This window comes from Piliocolobus tephrosceles, chromosome 13, assembly GCF_002776525.5.
Source record: "Piliocolobus tephrosceles isolate RC106 chromosome 13, ASM277652v3, whole genome shotgun sequence".
Taxonomy (NCBI): domain Eukaryota; kingdom Metazoa; phylum Chordata; class Mammalia; order Primates; family Cercopithecidae; genus Piliocolobus; species Piliocolobus tephrosceles.
Genome location: NC_045446.1, coordinates 50,340,066 through 50,355,186, shown reverse-complemented (window position 1 = coordinate 50,355,186; position 15,121 = coordinate 50,340,066). Strand labels below are relative to the sequence as shown.

General features: G+C 43.5%; 1 protein-coding gene across 1 annotated transcript in view; it reads left to right on the top strand.

Annotated features, from left to right (window-relative positions):
• SPON1 (spondin 1) overlaps positions 1–14,380 on the top strand; it is a 318,461-nt gene extending 304,081 nt beyond the window's left edge. Inside the window, exons 14-16 of the mRNA XM_023230828.3 lie at positions 695–859; positions 2,852–3,115; positions 11,817–14,380. Coding sequence (XP_023086596.1) covers positions 695–859; positions 2,852–3,115; positions 11,817–11,980 — 593 coding nt within the window. The 3' untranslated portion in view covers positions 11,981–14,380. The remainder of the gene's footprint in view (positions 1–694; positions 860–2,851; positions 3,116–11,816) is intronic.
• The last annotated feature ends 741 nt before the right edge of the window (positions 14,381–15,121 follow it).

The window sequence follows — 15,121 nt, the reverse complement described above, 5'->3', positions numbered from 1 at the left end:
AGTAACCCCCATTGGGGGACATTCTAAGCAATGCTGGGGTGGCAAACTGGTGGCCTCTGGATAGAATTCACCTGCAGCTGTGTTTTACAGGAGTGTCTTTCTTGCCGTGGTGGGGAGGAGGGGCAACACATTTAGGCGGGACATACACTACCCAGGTCCAGCCCACTCCTGTTGTACATTGGACTTGGTTGATCCCATAAAGCATGACCTCCCCTACTCTGTGCACAAATGCATATGGGCCTACCCACACATCAGTACACAGATGTATACAGGCACACAAGTACATACACATTCTAGGGAATTCAGGACCACAATGTCCAAAAATGCAGCCCTGAGCCTCTTCTTTAGTGCCTGATTCTTAGTGAGTGTGGGATGTTTCTGTCTCTAGGAGGACCCTACTAAATCCTCAGTGGCATTTCCAGTGGGGACTTACGTAGTCATATTGCAACCCTCATGTCATAACCACCGGGGCGGGGCGGAGGAGGGGATAGATGAAAGAGAGTGACAAGAAGAGCAGTAGGCTGCTGAGCCACCTCTTGCTCCATAGAATTCACTCTTATTTGAACCCATGGGCCAATTCCACTTTATTCCAGGGGGCAAAGCAGGGGACTGGGTGTGGGACATTGTGGGGCCAGGGAGCTCAAAGAAAACAAAAGGAACCTGTTCTCAGTGGCAAACCCGGTTCTTGATCTAGATACCATTCCATGCTTGCTGTCCCCATGGTCCGAGTGGAGTGACTGCAGCGTGACCTGCGGGAAGGGCATGCGAACCCGACAGCGGATGCTCAAGTCTCTGGCGGAACTTGGAGACTGCAATGAGGATCTGGAGCAGGTGGAGAAGTGCATGCTCCCTGAATGCCGTAAGTCCTGGAGCTCCCCAAAGCCTATCACTTCTATGTTCCTGAGTCCAGGGAGCCCTGAACCAGTCAGTGCTAATACTGCTAGATCCTAGAATAAAACGGTTTGCTGGGGAGAAGTTTGGGGTTTGGCTTTCAGTGTTTGCAGTTACTTAAACACTGCAGTCAATTTAATTAGTAAAGTCCCACTAGAATCCCACTACCGTCTATATAACACCCAAAGTTCAAGTTGCTGTGAAGTGTAAATGAGAGACACATAGGAAAACCGCACAAGGCTCAATAATAAACCTTAGTTCTTTCCCTCCTTTCACCCAACAATTATGGGCTTGCGTGAGCCATGGATTTTCCAAGCTTTTTAATTCTATTCTTCTCCCTGTGACCATTTTATTTCCCCATGACTAGAAGCTGGACATTAAATCAATGACTCCTGCAGACTGGTAAGAAAACCAGCAAGATAACAAGCCAAGTTCTCAAAAGCTCACCCCACCCCACTCCACTCCCAGTCCTGTTTTCCAAAATATCTGCGATCAGCTGTTTGTATTATATGGGACTAACCTCCAAGCCAAGCAAGCCAGTTTCCTTGGCTGGTCTTCCAAGAGCTGCTCTTTTGGGTGGTGAAAGGGCAGGCACACTGGCTATGGCTCTGGTCCCCTCCAGCACGCACTCGTAGTCCTTTATCCTCCCTCCCCTAGCTAGTAACCTTCAGCCAATGACTCAACACCTCTGTTCCTCAGTTTCCCCATCTGTAAAGTAGCAGGAAATACTTCCTAGGTTGCTCTGAGGATGAAACCAAGTAATTGGTCCAAAGTGTGAGCACTGGACATGGCAAGAACAGGCCTTATCCCCACCCCACGCTCCAGTTCCTGGGCTGTTTTAGGAGACTCAGCCACAGGTACAGGTAACTTGGGACTGTCCACTAGAGAAAGCCTGGGATTTTCAGTAACTAAGACTGGCCCATGGTTCAGGCCAGCTCACCAGAGTTAGGGCCCCATAGCCTTCTGACTGAGAGTACCTGACTTGAAAGTTTCATATCCAAAAGGTCCACTGAAGCAAGGGAGAAGAAAACGAAAATTTATGGAGCACTTGCAGGGCTGGGAGCATCTCATTTAATCCTTACAACCTAATGAGAAAAATACCATGATCCCCATTTTGCAAATAAGAAAGCTGCCTGAGCTTCCACAGGGCGGATAAAAGAACTGAAACTGTTGAACAAAATGAGGACATCTAGGTCCACCCTGACTTTGGCCTTGCAAGGCCAACAGAGAGCTTGGAATAATTTACCTCCCTGGAACACATCCTGACAGTCAAACTGATGTGTTGTTTTCCCTTCACATTTATGAGATGCTGGCTTAGTAAGAATTTACTGGATCTCGTACTGTGATACACCGTGAAGCACCCCTTGCTCCTGACCCTCTTCTTTACTGAATGTCCCATTTCTGGCTCCTGTGTTTTTTGCATAGACCACCATAGATAGAACACAGGATGATGTTGGGAATGAAAAGCTGCCAGGCTGTGTGAGAACCAAAATGTCCCTGGTATTGGTCCACAAGGGTCAGCCACCTTTAGTTTGTTGACTTGTTCTCTCCAAAGAGCAGCAGGGGGCTTGTTGGCCTTGCTCTGAAAAATATCACCAGTGAGTCTGGGACTGTGGGAGGCTATTCTGTACTTGAGGCTGATCTGACAATATTCTAGGAGTTCACAAAGCAGGGCAAGAGGCTCTGAACACATCTTGAAAGTCCTCCAAAGCCTTCTTGAGTCATAGAGGGAGCACAGAATGGTTGAGGCCCTGGCACCAATGCTGCTTCTGCTGCTTATCAACCACAGGGGCTGGATGAAGTCAGCCTGCCTCTTTGGAGCTTCAGTTTCTTCTGTAAAATGGCATGACACAGCACCTGCTTTGCATTCCTCATAGGCTTGTTGAGATGTTCAAAAGAGTGTGTGACCGTATCTTGTTTCAGACATGTGATACACTCATGCCCATCTGTGTCTTGCCAGCCATTGACTGTGAGCTCACCGAGTGGTCCCAGTGGTCGGAATGTAACAAGTCATGTGGGAAAGGCCACGTGATTCGAACCCGGATGATCCAAATGGAGCCTCAGTTTGGAGGTGCACCCTGCCCAGAGACTGTGCAGCGAAAAAAGTGCCGCATCCGGAAATGCCTTCGAAATCCATCCATCCAGAAGCTACGCTGGAGGGAGGCCCGAGAGAGCCGGCGGAGTGAGCAGCTGAAGGAAGAGTCTGAAGGGGAGCAGTTCCCAGGTATGGCTCCCAAGTGTGGGCCTGGGCTGGTCTCCAGGACAGGCAGGGCTCTGCACTGGGCTGTCTTGGACCTGTTTAAAAAGAGTCAGGGAGAGTCTGCATTTTCTGGAGTCTTCAGACCACATTTTGATTCTTCAGATCCAAGTTTGTTCCTAAATATTGAGCAAACATAATTTATAAAGGAGATTGGTGGTGGGAGGGTCCTTTATCAAAGAACATTTAGACAACCTCATTACCTGACAAAAGTAAATTTTCAAGCAAAGAATCTTTAGGAATTACACAGTTCCTTCTTTTTTACACATATATAAAACTAATGTGTCCAACTTTGCTCAAAGTCAGTTATGACTTAGCAACCCCATTCACTCCTTGCAAAGGGGGAAAATGATACAGATGTGTCAAAGGAATCTTGTTTGCCATTTAGGGAATGTTCCTGAGAATCTCCCAGAACACATCTTCCATTTTAAGGGTTTGGCTCAGACAAGGCAGCCATGGCCTGAGACTTTTTGATTTTCTTTGCAAGGCTAACCAGAAATTTAGCAGCAGTGTCATGTCAGCCTTGAGTTTTATTTCCCCAAATAATGTTGATCCAAGCTGCCAAATAACTAATAGAACAATTCACCAAGTGCTCAGGGAGCTGAGGAATGAGCATCTTACATTGACTGGAGTTCAGGGAGATGTTAAAGCAGGGAAAACTAGAGTGGGTCTTGAAAAACCTGGAAGAGTTTGCCACTTAGAAAGTACATTCCAGGCTGGGTGCGGTGGCTCATGCCTGTAATCCCAGCACTTTGGGAAGCCAAGGTGGGCTGATCACCTGAGGTCAGAAGTTTGAGACCAGCCTGGCCAACATGGTGAAACCCCGTCTCTACTAAAAATACAAAAATTAGCTGGGCATGGTGGCACACACCTGTAATCCCAGCTGCTTGGGAGGCTGAAGCAGGAGAATCGCTTGAACCGGGGAGGCAGAGGTTGCAGTGAGCCAAGAGCACGCCATTGCACTCCAGCCTGGGCAACAACAGTGAAACCCCGTCTCAAAAAAAAAAAAAAAAAAAAAAAAAAAGTACATTCCAGGCCACAAGAATACTCATTACAAAGGCACAGAGATGCCAAAGACCATGATAGGTCCAAGTGATAAATGGGATGCAGATGAAGCACAAACGACAAGACAGGCAGGAAACCAGGTTGGGAAGGTGGGGAACAGACCACAAAAGGCCAGTGGCCCACTAAGGATTTGGGACTTGACTCTGTAGGTGGTTTTAATCAAAAGGGTGACTGTATCAGACCTGTTTTGAGTGATCTGGAGGTGGCAAAAACAGACACAGAGGCCAGATAGGTTTTATTTGTAACCCAAGAAAAAGATAGATTGTACGTCCCCAAACTCCAGCTTAACCTCAGAGATTTCCAGGACTTTAAAAGAAAAAAAAATGCCTACCAGGGGCTTCAGTGCTGAAGAAGATGCCCATGTAAAAAAGTGAAGGTTGGGGCGGAGCAAGATGGCCGAATAGGAACAGCTCCAGTCTCCATCTCCCAGCGCGAGCGACACAGAAGACCGGTGATTTCTGCATTTTCAACTGAGGTACTGGGGTCATCTCACTCGGGAGTGCCGGACAATCCATGCGGGTCAGCTGCCGCAGCCTGACCAGCAAGAGCTGAAGCAGGGCGAGGCATCGCCTCACCTGGGAAGCGCGAGGGGGAAGGGAGTCCCTTTTCCTAGCCAGGGGAACTGAGACACAACACCTGGAAAATCGGGTAACTCCCACCCCAATACTGCGCTGTAACAACGGCACACCGGAGAATATATCCCACACCTGGCCGGGAGGGTCCCACGCCCACGGAGCCTCCCTCCCTGCTAACACAGCAGTCTGCGGCAATCTAACTGCAAGGCAGCAGCGAGGCTGGGGGAGGGGCGCCTGCCATCCCTGAGGCTTAAGTAGGTAAATAAAGCCACTGGGAAGCTCCAACTGGGTGGAGCTCACAGCAGCTCAAGGAAACCTGCCTGTCTGTCTCTGTAGACTCTGCCTCTGGGGACAGGGCTCAGCTAAAGGAGCAGAAGCCTGTGCAGACGCGAACGACTCTGTCTGACAGCTTTGAAGAGAGCAGTGGATCTCCCAACATGGAGGTTGAGCTCTGAGAAGGGGCAGTCTGCCTGCTCAAGTGGGTCCCTGACCCCTGAGTAGCCTAACTGGGAGACATCCCCCACTAAGGGCAGTCTGACACCCCACACCTCACAGGGTGGAGTACACCCCTGAGAGGAAGCTTCCAAAGCAAGAAGCAGACAGGTGCACTCGCTGTTCAGCAATATTCTATCTTCTGCAACCTCTGCTGCTGATACCCAGGCAAACAGGGTCTGGAGTGGACCTCAAGCAATCTCCAACAGACCTATAGCTGAGGGTCCTGACAGTCAGAAGGAAAACTATCAAACAGGAAGGACACCTATACCAAAACCCCATCAGTACGTCACCATCATCAAAGACCAGAGACAGATAAAACCACAAAGATGGGGAAAAAGCAGGGTAGAAAAGCTGGAAATTCAAAAAATAAGAGCGCATCTCCTCCTGCAAAGGAGCACAGCCCATCGCCAGCAACGGATCAAAGCTGGTCAGAGAATGATTTTGATGAGATGAGAGAAGAAGGCTTCAGTCCATCAAACCTCTCAGAGCTAAAGGAGGAATTACGAACCCAGCGCAAAGAAACTAAAAATCTTGAAAAAAGAGTGGAAGAATTGACAGCTAGACTAATTAATGCAGAGAAGGTCATAAACGAAATGACAGAGATGAAAACCATGACACGAGAAATACGTGACAAATGCACAAGCTTCAGTAACCGACTCGATCAACTGGAAGAAAGAGTATCAGCGATTGAGGATCAAATGAATGAAATGAAGCGAGAAGAGAAACCAAAAGAAAAAAGAAGAAAAAGAAATGAACAAAGCCTGCAAGAAGTATGGGATTATGTAAAAAGACCAAATCTACGTCTGATTGGGGTGCCTGAAAGTGAGGGGGAAAATGGAACCAAATTGGAAAACACTCTACAGGATATCATCCAGGAGAACTTCCCCAACCTAGCAGGGCAGGCCAACATTCAAATTCAGGAAATACAGAGAACGCCACAAAGATACTCCTCGAGAAGAGCAACTCCAAGACACATAATTGCCAGATTCACCAAAGTTGAAATGAAGGAAAAAATCTTAAGGGCAGCCAGAGAGAAAGGTCGGGTTACCCACAAAGGGAAGCCCATCAGACTGACAGCAGATCTCTCGGCAGAAACTCTACAAGCCAGAGGAGAGTGGGGGCCAATATTCAACGTTCTTAAAGAAAAGAATTTTAAACCCAGAATTTCATATCCAGCCAAACTAAGTTTCATAAGTGAAGAAGAAATAAAATTCTTTACAGATAAGCAAATGCTTAGAGATTTTGTCACCACCAGGCCTGCCTTACAAGAGACCCTGAAGGAAGCCCTAAACATGGAAAGGAACAACAGGTACCAGCCATTGCAAAAACATGCCAAAATGTAAAGACCATCGAGGCTATGAAGAAACTGCATCAACTAATGAGCAACATAACCAGTTAGTATCATAATGGCAGGATCAAGTTCACACATAACAATATTAACCTTAAATGTAAATGGACTAAATGCTCCAATTAAAAGACACAGACTGGCAAACTGGATAAAGAGTCAAGACCCATCAGTCCGCTGTATTCAGGAGACCCATCTCACATGCAGAGACATACATAGGCTCAAAATAAAGGGATGGAGGAAGATCTACCAAGCAAATGGAGAACAAAAAAAAGCAGGGGTTGCAATCCTAGTCTCTGATAAAACAGACTTTAAACCATCAAAGATCAAAAGAGACAAAGAAGGCCATTACATAATGGTAAAGGGATCAATTCAACAGGAAGAGCTAACTATCCTAAATATATATGCACCCAATACAGGAGCACCCAGATTCATAAAGCAAGTCCTTAGAGACTTACAAAGAGACTTAGACTCCCATACAATAATAATGGGAGACTTCAACACTCCACTGTCAACATTAGACAGATCAACGAGACAGAAAGTTAACAAGGATATCCAGAAATTGAACTCATCTCTGCACCAAGCGGACCTAATAGACATCTATAGAACTCTCCACCCCAAGTCAACAGAATATACATTCTTCTCAGCACCACATCACACTTATTCCAAAATTGACCACATAATTGGAAGTAAAGCACTCCTCAGCAAATGTAAAAGAACAGAAATTATAACAAACTGTCTCTCTGACCACAGTGCAATCAAACTAGAACTCAGGACTAAGAAACTCAATCAAAACCGCTCAACTACATGGAAACTGAACAACCTGCTCCTGAATGACTACTGGGTACATAACAAAATGAAGGCAGAAATAAAGATATTCTTTGAAACCAATGAGAACAAAGATACAACATACCAGAATCTCTGGAACACATTTAAAGCAGTGTGTAGAGGGAAATTTACAGCACTAAATGCCCACAAGAGAAAGCAGGAAAGATCTAAAATTGACACTCTAACATCACAATTAAAAGAACTAGAGAGGCAAGAGCAAACACATTCAAAAGCTAGCAGAAGGCAAGAAATAACTAAGATCAGAGCAGAACTGAAGGAGATAAGAGACACAAAAAACCCTCCAAAAAATCAATGAATCCAGGAAATTGACAGACCACTAGCAAGACTAATAAAGAAGAAAAGAGAGAGGAATCAAATAGACGCAATAAAAAATGATAAAGGGGATATCACCACCGACCCCACAGAAATACAAACTACCATCAGAGAATACTATAAACACCTCTACGCAAATCAACTAGAAAATCTAGAAGAAATGGATAATTTCCTGGACACGTACACTCTCCCAAGACTAAACCAGGAAGAAGTTGAATCCCTGAATAGACCAATAGCAGGCTCTGAAATTGAGGCAACAATTAATAGCCTACCCACCAAAAAAAGCCCAGGACCAGATGGATTCACAGCTGAATTCTACCAGAGGTACAAGGAGGAGCTGGTACCATTCCTTCTGAAACTATTCCAATCAATAGAAAAAGAGGGAATCCTCCCTAACTCATTTTATGAGGCCAACATCATCCTGATACCAAAGCCTGGCAGAGACACAACAAAAAAAGAGAAGTTTAGACCAATCTCCCTGATGAACATCGATGCAAAAATCCTCAATAAAATACTGGCAAACCGGATTCAGCAGCACATCAAAAAGCTTATTCACCATGATCAAGTGGGCTTCATCCCTGGGATGCAAGGCTGGTTCAACATTCGCAAATCAATCAACGTAATCCAGCATATCAACAGAACCAAAGACAAGAACCACATGATTATCTCAATAGATGCAGAAAAGGCTTTTGACAAAATTCAACAGCCCTTCATGCTAAAAACGCTCAACAAATTCGGTATTGATGGAACGTACCTCAAAATAATAAGAGCTATTTATGACAAACCCACAGCTAATATCATACTGAATGGGCAAAAACTGGAAAATTTCCCTTTGAAAACTGGCACAAGACAGGGATGCCCTCTCTCACCACTCCTATTCAACAGTGTTGGAAGTTCTGGCTAGGGGAATCAGGCAAGAGAAAGAAATAAAGGGTATTCAGTTAGGAAAAGAAGAAGTCAAATTGTCCCTGTTTGCAGATGACATGATTGTATATTTAGAAAACCCCATTGTCTCAGCCCAAAATCTCCTTAAGCTGATAAGCAACTTCAGCAAAGTCTCAGGATACAAAATTAATGTGCAAAAATCACAAGCATTCTTATACACCAGTAACAGACAAGCAGAGAGCCGAATCAGGAATGAACTTCCATTCACAATTGCTTCAAAGAGAATAAAATACCTAGGAATCCAACTTACAAGGGATGTAAAGGACCTCTTCAAGGAGAACTACAAACCACTGCTCAGTGAAATCAAAGAGGACACAAACAAATGGAAGAACATACCATGCTCATGGATAGGCAGAATCAATATTGTGAAAATGGCCATACTGCCCAAGGTAATTTATAGATTCAATGCCATCCCCATCAAGCTACCAATGAGTTTCTTCACCGAATTGGAAAAAACTGCTTTAAAGTTCATATGGAACCAAAAAAGAGCCCGTATTGCCAAGACAATCCTAAGTCAAAAGGACAAAGCCGGAGGCGTCACGCTACCTGACTTCAAACTATACTACAAGGCTACAGTAACCAAAACAGCATGGTACTGGTACCAAAACAGAGATATAGACCAATGGAACAGAACGGAGCCTTCAGAAATAATGCCACACATCTACAACCATCTGATCTTTGACAAACCTGACAAAAACAAGAAATGGGGAAAGGATTCCCTATTTAATAAATGGTGCTGGGAAAATTGGCTAGCCATAAGTAGAAAGCTGAAACTGGATCCTTTCCTTACTCCTTATACGAAGATTAATTCAAGATGGATTAGAGACTTAAATGTTAGACCTAATACCATAAAAACCCTAGAAGAAAATCTAGGTAGTACCATTCAGGACATAGGCATGGGCAAGGACTTCATGTCTAGAACACCAAAAGCAACGGCAGCAAAAGCCAAAATTGACAAATGGGATCTCATTAAACTAAAGAGCTTCTGCACAGCAAAAGAAACTACCATCAGAGTGAACAGGCAACCTACAGAATGGGAGAAAATTTTTGCAATCTACTCATCTGACAAAGGGCTCATTTCCAGAATCTACAAAGAACTCAAACAAATATACAAGAAAAAAACAAACAACCCCATCAAAAAGTGGGGAAAGGATATGAACAGACATTTCTCAAAAGAAGACATTCATACAGCCAACAGACACATGAAAAAATGCTCATCATCACTGGCCATGAGAGAAATGCAAATCAAAACCACAATGAGATACCATCTCACACCAGTTAGAATGGCAATCATTAAAAAATCAGGAAAAAACAGGTGTTGGAGAGGATGTGGAGAAACAGGAACACTTTTACACTGTTGGTGGGATTGTAAACTAGTTCATCCATTATGGAAAACAGTATGGCAATTCCTCAAGGATCTAGAACTAGATGTACCATATGACCCAGCCATCCCACTACTGGGTATATACCCAAAGGATTATAAATTATGCTACTACAAAGACACATGCACACGTATGTTTATTGCAGCACTATTCACAATAGCAAAGACTTGGAATCAACCCAAATGTCCATCAGTGACAGACTGGATTAAGAAAATGTGGCACATATACACCATGGAATACTATGCAGCCATAAAAAAGGATGAGTTTGCGTCCTTTGTAGGGACATGGATGCAGCTGGAAACCATCATTCTTAGCAAACTAGCACAAGAAGAGAAAACCAAACACCACATGATCTCACTCATAGGTGGGAACTGAAAAAAGATCACTTGGACTCGGGAAGGGGAACATCACACAATGGGGCCCCCATCATGGGGAGGGGGGAGGGGGGAGGGATTGCATTGGGGAGTTATACCTGATATAAATGATGAATTGATGGGTGCTGACGAGTTGATGGGTGCAGCACACCAACATGGCACATGTATACATATGTAACAAACCTGCACGTTATGCACATGTACCCTAGAACTTAAAGTATAATTAAAAAAAAAAAAAAAAAAGTGAAGGTTAACGTGTACATCAAGTTTTCTGATTTTTAAAATCCCATTCTTTTTTTTAAAGATGTTCCACCTCCACCTAGGATGATGAGAAATGGAAAAATTATGAGGAGCTACTTGACCGTTCGGGATCCTTATGATTAGGGAGCTGTTTGCATATCAAAGTGTTTCTGTTCTACATGGTAGTTAGCCCATCAACAAACGTTCATTAAAGTCAACTATATGCCAGGTACATAGTTGTACCATACATTCCTCCATGACTCTTAGCTATAGTGTGGTTAGCAAATATCTCATGTATAACCATAAATGTGATGGGTTCTATAAGAGAGGAATCTAGAGTGCTATGGAAGCAGTAATCAAAAAATCTAATTAATCTCTGGGGGTCAAGGAAGTTTTCTTGGAGAGCAGCATGTTTATGCTGAGTAGGAAGAACAAAAATTGTACTTCTCTATACTTAGCATTTGGGAGCCAAGTACTTGGGGAGTAAGGCATAAGAGAAAGCAGTTTAGTGTTCCTTGCATGGCTGCTGCATAAGTCACCCCAAAACAATCTTTTTAAACAACCACTTGGCATGATTCTGTGATGTGAACTGGGTCCACTGGATGGTTCTTCTTGGGTCTAGTTTGGACTCATTCATGTGGTTATTACTAGCTGGCAGCACAAATGGACCAGACGAGCCTCACCTGTGTATCTGGGGCCTCATGAGATGGCTGAGGCCTGTCTGCACATGGTCTCTCCAGTGGTCTAGCCAGGCTTGCTTACATGGTAGAAGGGTCCTAGCAGCTTTTAGGCCTGTTTTTGCTTATGTCCCATTGGCCGTAGCAAATCATGTCGTCAAACCCAGATTCAAGAGGTGGAGAAACAGAGTCTGCCTTTTGATGAGAAGATTTGTGAAGCATTTGTGGCCATTTTTTGCAGTCAGTCACATATGACCTAACTGTCCCTGATAAGGACTCTAACCAAATCATTACATACTTGAACAGAGGAGGAGACCAGACAACCACATTTCACAGTTCTACTAGAGTTCAGCATTCCTGTTCCGTCCCCAGTTTCTGTAGGCCTAACAAGGCATTCTCATGCTTTCAGGTTGTAGGATGCGCCCATGGACAGCCTGGTCAGAATGCACCAAACTGTGTGGAGGTGGAATTCAGGAACGTTACATGACTGTAAAGAAGAGATTCAAAAGCTCCCAGTTTACCAGCTGCAAAGACAAGAAGGAGATCAGAGCATGCAACGTTCATCCTTGTTAGCAAGGGTACAAGTTCCCCAGGGCTGCACTCTAGATTCCAGAATCACCAATGGCTGGATTATTTGCTTAAGACAATTTAAATTGTGTACACTAGTTTTCATTTTTGCAGTGTGGTTCGCCCAGTAGTCTTGTGGATGCCAGGGACATCCTTTCTGAATACTTCTTGATGGGTACAGGCTGAGTGGGGCACCCTCACCTCCAGCCAGCCCTCTTCCTGCACGGGAGTAGTGTCAGCCACCTTGTACTAAACTGAAACATGTCCCCCTGGAGCTTCCACCTGGCCAGGCAGGACGGAGACCTTGACCTCCTCCACATGGAGAGGCAACCATGTCTGGAAGTGACTCTATGCCTGAGTCCCAGGGTGCGGCAGGTAGGAAACATTCTCAATCAGATGAAGAGAGCAGATTCCCCTCATTCTCATCTTTGGCCTGTTCACTGAAACCATTGTTTGCCCATCTCTTCTTAGTGGAACTTGAGGTCTCTGTTCAAGTCTCCCGAGTCATCAATAGTACCTGGGGAAAACAGAGCCTGTAGACTTCAAGAGGAGAACTGATGTTGGGTAGCTTTTATTCTTCCACTAAGAAATTCGGAATGCATTTATCTTACCCCTGATACTGGCTCCTGATGCCCCCACAAAAAAAAAAAAATAAATTATGGCTGCTTTATTTAAATGTAAGGTAACTAGTTTCTACACCTAAGATAAAGAATAAGTTTAGAGTGTATTTTTCCCTTGCTTTTGGGGTTTGGGGGGAGTATGCACAATTCTTCTAGGAAGCCAACCTTCTGAACTTTTAGGTACTAAATCCTTACTGGAACCAAGACCAAGGACGCAAAATTGGTCTCTTTAGCAGTCCCATGTCTGAATTTTAAAATCTTCCTATACACATCTAGAATTTCAAGTTTGCAAATCAGTTTTTAGCAAGAAAACATTTTTGTTATACAAACATTTTGCTAAGTCTGCCCAAAGCCCCCCACAAGGCATTCCTTCAACAAAATACAATCTCTCTCTGTACTTTAAAGTTATTTTAGTCATGAAATTTTACATGTAGACAGAAAAGGTTATCAAGACAGAAAATAAATCTAAGGGAAAGGAATATTATAAGATTAAGCTGAGCAAGCAATTGTGGTGGAAAGCCAAATCTGTCAGTGCTCCACACCAGGGCTGTGGTCCTCCCAGACATGCATAGGAACGGCCACAGGTTTACACTGCCTTCCCAGCAATTATAAGAACACCAGATTCAGGGAGACTGACCACCGAGGGATAGTGTAAAAGGACATTTTCTCAGTTGGGTCCATCAGCAGTTTTTCCTCCTGCATTTATTGTTGAAAACTATTGTTTCATTTCTTTTATAGGCCTCATTATTGCTTAATCCAAATGTGTGAGATTGGTGAGACACATACAATGCTCTGAATACACTAAGAATTTGTATTAAACACATCAGGATATTTCCAAATACAACATATGTTCTTTAACACGAGAGACTGTTCCATAAAAATTCACTGCGTCTTTCTTTCATGTCTTTAAGCTAGCTAAGTAAGTTTTCAGAAGGTTCTTTATATTGTCCTCCTCCATTTTCAATAAAAGATAGATAGGGGCTTTTGCTCCCTTGTTCTTGGAGGGACCATTATTACATCTCAGAACTACTTGTCTCCAACATGTTTTAAATCCTTAAATGAATTGCCTTCTCCCCAAAAAAGCACAAACGAAACACAAGATTTAATTTTCTACTTGGGGGAAAAAAAGTCCTCATATAGAAGTGCCCACTTTTGCAATGTTTTTCTAAGCTATCTAAATAACTCTCAACCCATGATACAGTTCCTTAAAATGGTGATTCCTAATCCAAGGACAAGCCACCCAGTGTCTCATGTTCTTATTTGATCCCAGTTGGGTACGTGTAAAATCCTGATTTGGGAGACTTAAAACCAGGTTAATGGCTAAGAATGGGTAACATGACTCTTGTTGCATTGTTATTTTTTGTTTGCAATGGGGAATTTATAAGAAGCATCAAGTCTCTTTCTTACCAAAGTCTTGTTAGGTGGTTTATAGTTCTTCTGGCTAACAAATCATTTTGGAAATAAAGACTTTTTACTACAAAAATGAAATCTGTTTGGACTTCCACTTGAGATAGTAAAGAGAGTATTAGACACCCAGTAAAAACTGCCATATAAAGAAGTTGTAATTGATTGTTGTGTATATATATTTTTTTCAATGCCAAACCAGCTGTGATCCAATTTACATCCACATTTTAGGTTCAACAGCAAGAAGTTCAGAGACAGATTTCCCAACCAGACATTGGGTCACTCACTGGTCACCTTGCCAGTGCATTTTATTTGAAGGGAATCTGTTGTAGCAAATGGGAATAAACCTGGGCTTCTATAGACCCAGAACTGAAAAAATAAACATTTGTGCTGTTTTTAATTTGAACTTTGCATATTGAACATATTTTAGGGATACTCAAAGTCTATGTACTCCCTCCAGGAAGTAAGGGTACATTACACATTCTCACATGACTATAGCTCTCCAGAACTAGGTCAAGTGCACGGCTAAAATGTACTATGGCTTGAGTTTGTTCCCACCAAAACTCATGTTTGAAATTTGATGCCCAAGGTGGCTATGCTGGGAGGTGGGCCTAGTGGGAAGGGTTTGGGTCATGCAGGCATCTCCCTCATGAATGGCTTGGTACCACTGTAGTGAAGGAGTTCTAACTCTCTCTAGACTGAATTAGTTTTCAAAGAATTGTTCCCATGGGAGTAGGTTGTTATGAAGCTAGGATGCCCCCTTGGTTTTGCCTCTTCAAACACGTCCATGTCCCTTTTGACTTCCCCCGCTATGTTATGACACACCATGAAAAGCCCTCAACAGAAACGGAAGAGACGCTGGCAACATGCTGCTTGTACTTCCTAGCCTGAAGGACCATAAGCTAAATAAAATAAACCTCTTTTCTTTATAAATTACCCAGCCTAAGGTGCTGTTATAGCAACATTAAAAGGACTAAGATGAATATCAATACACAAAAACTCTCAAATTATTTCTGTGACTTCTGTTTAACCCACATTTCAGACGACGGTTAAAAAATAAAAATTTTTTGTGAGATGGACTTTTGCTCTTGTTGCCCAGGCTGGAGTACAATGGCGCAATCTC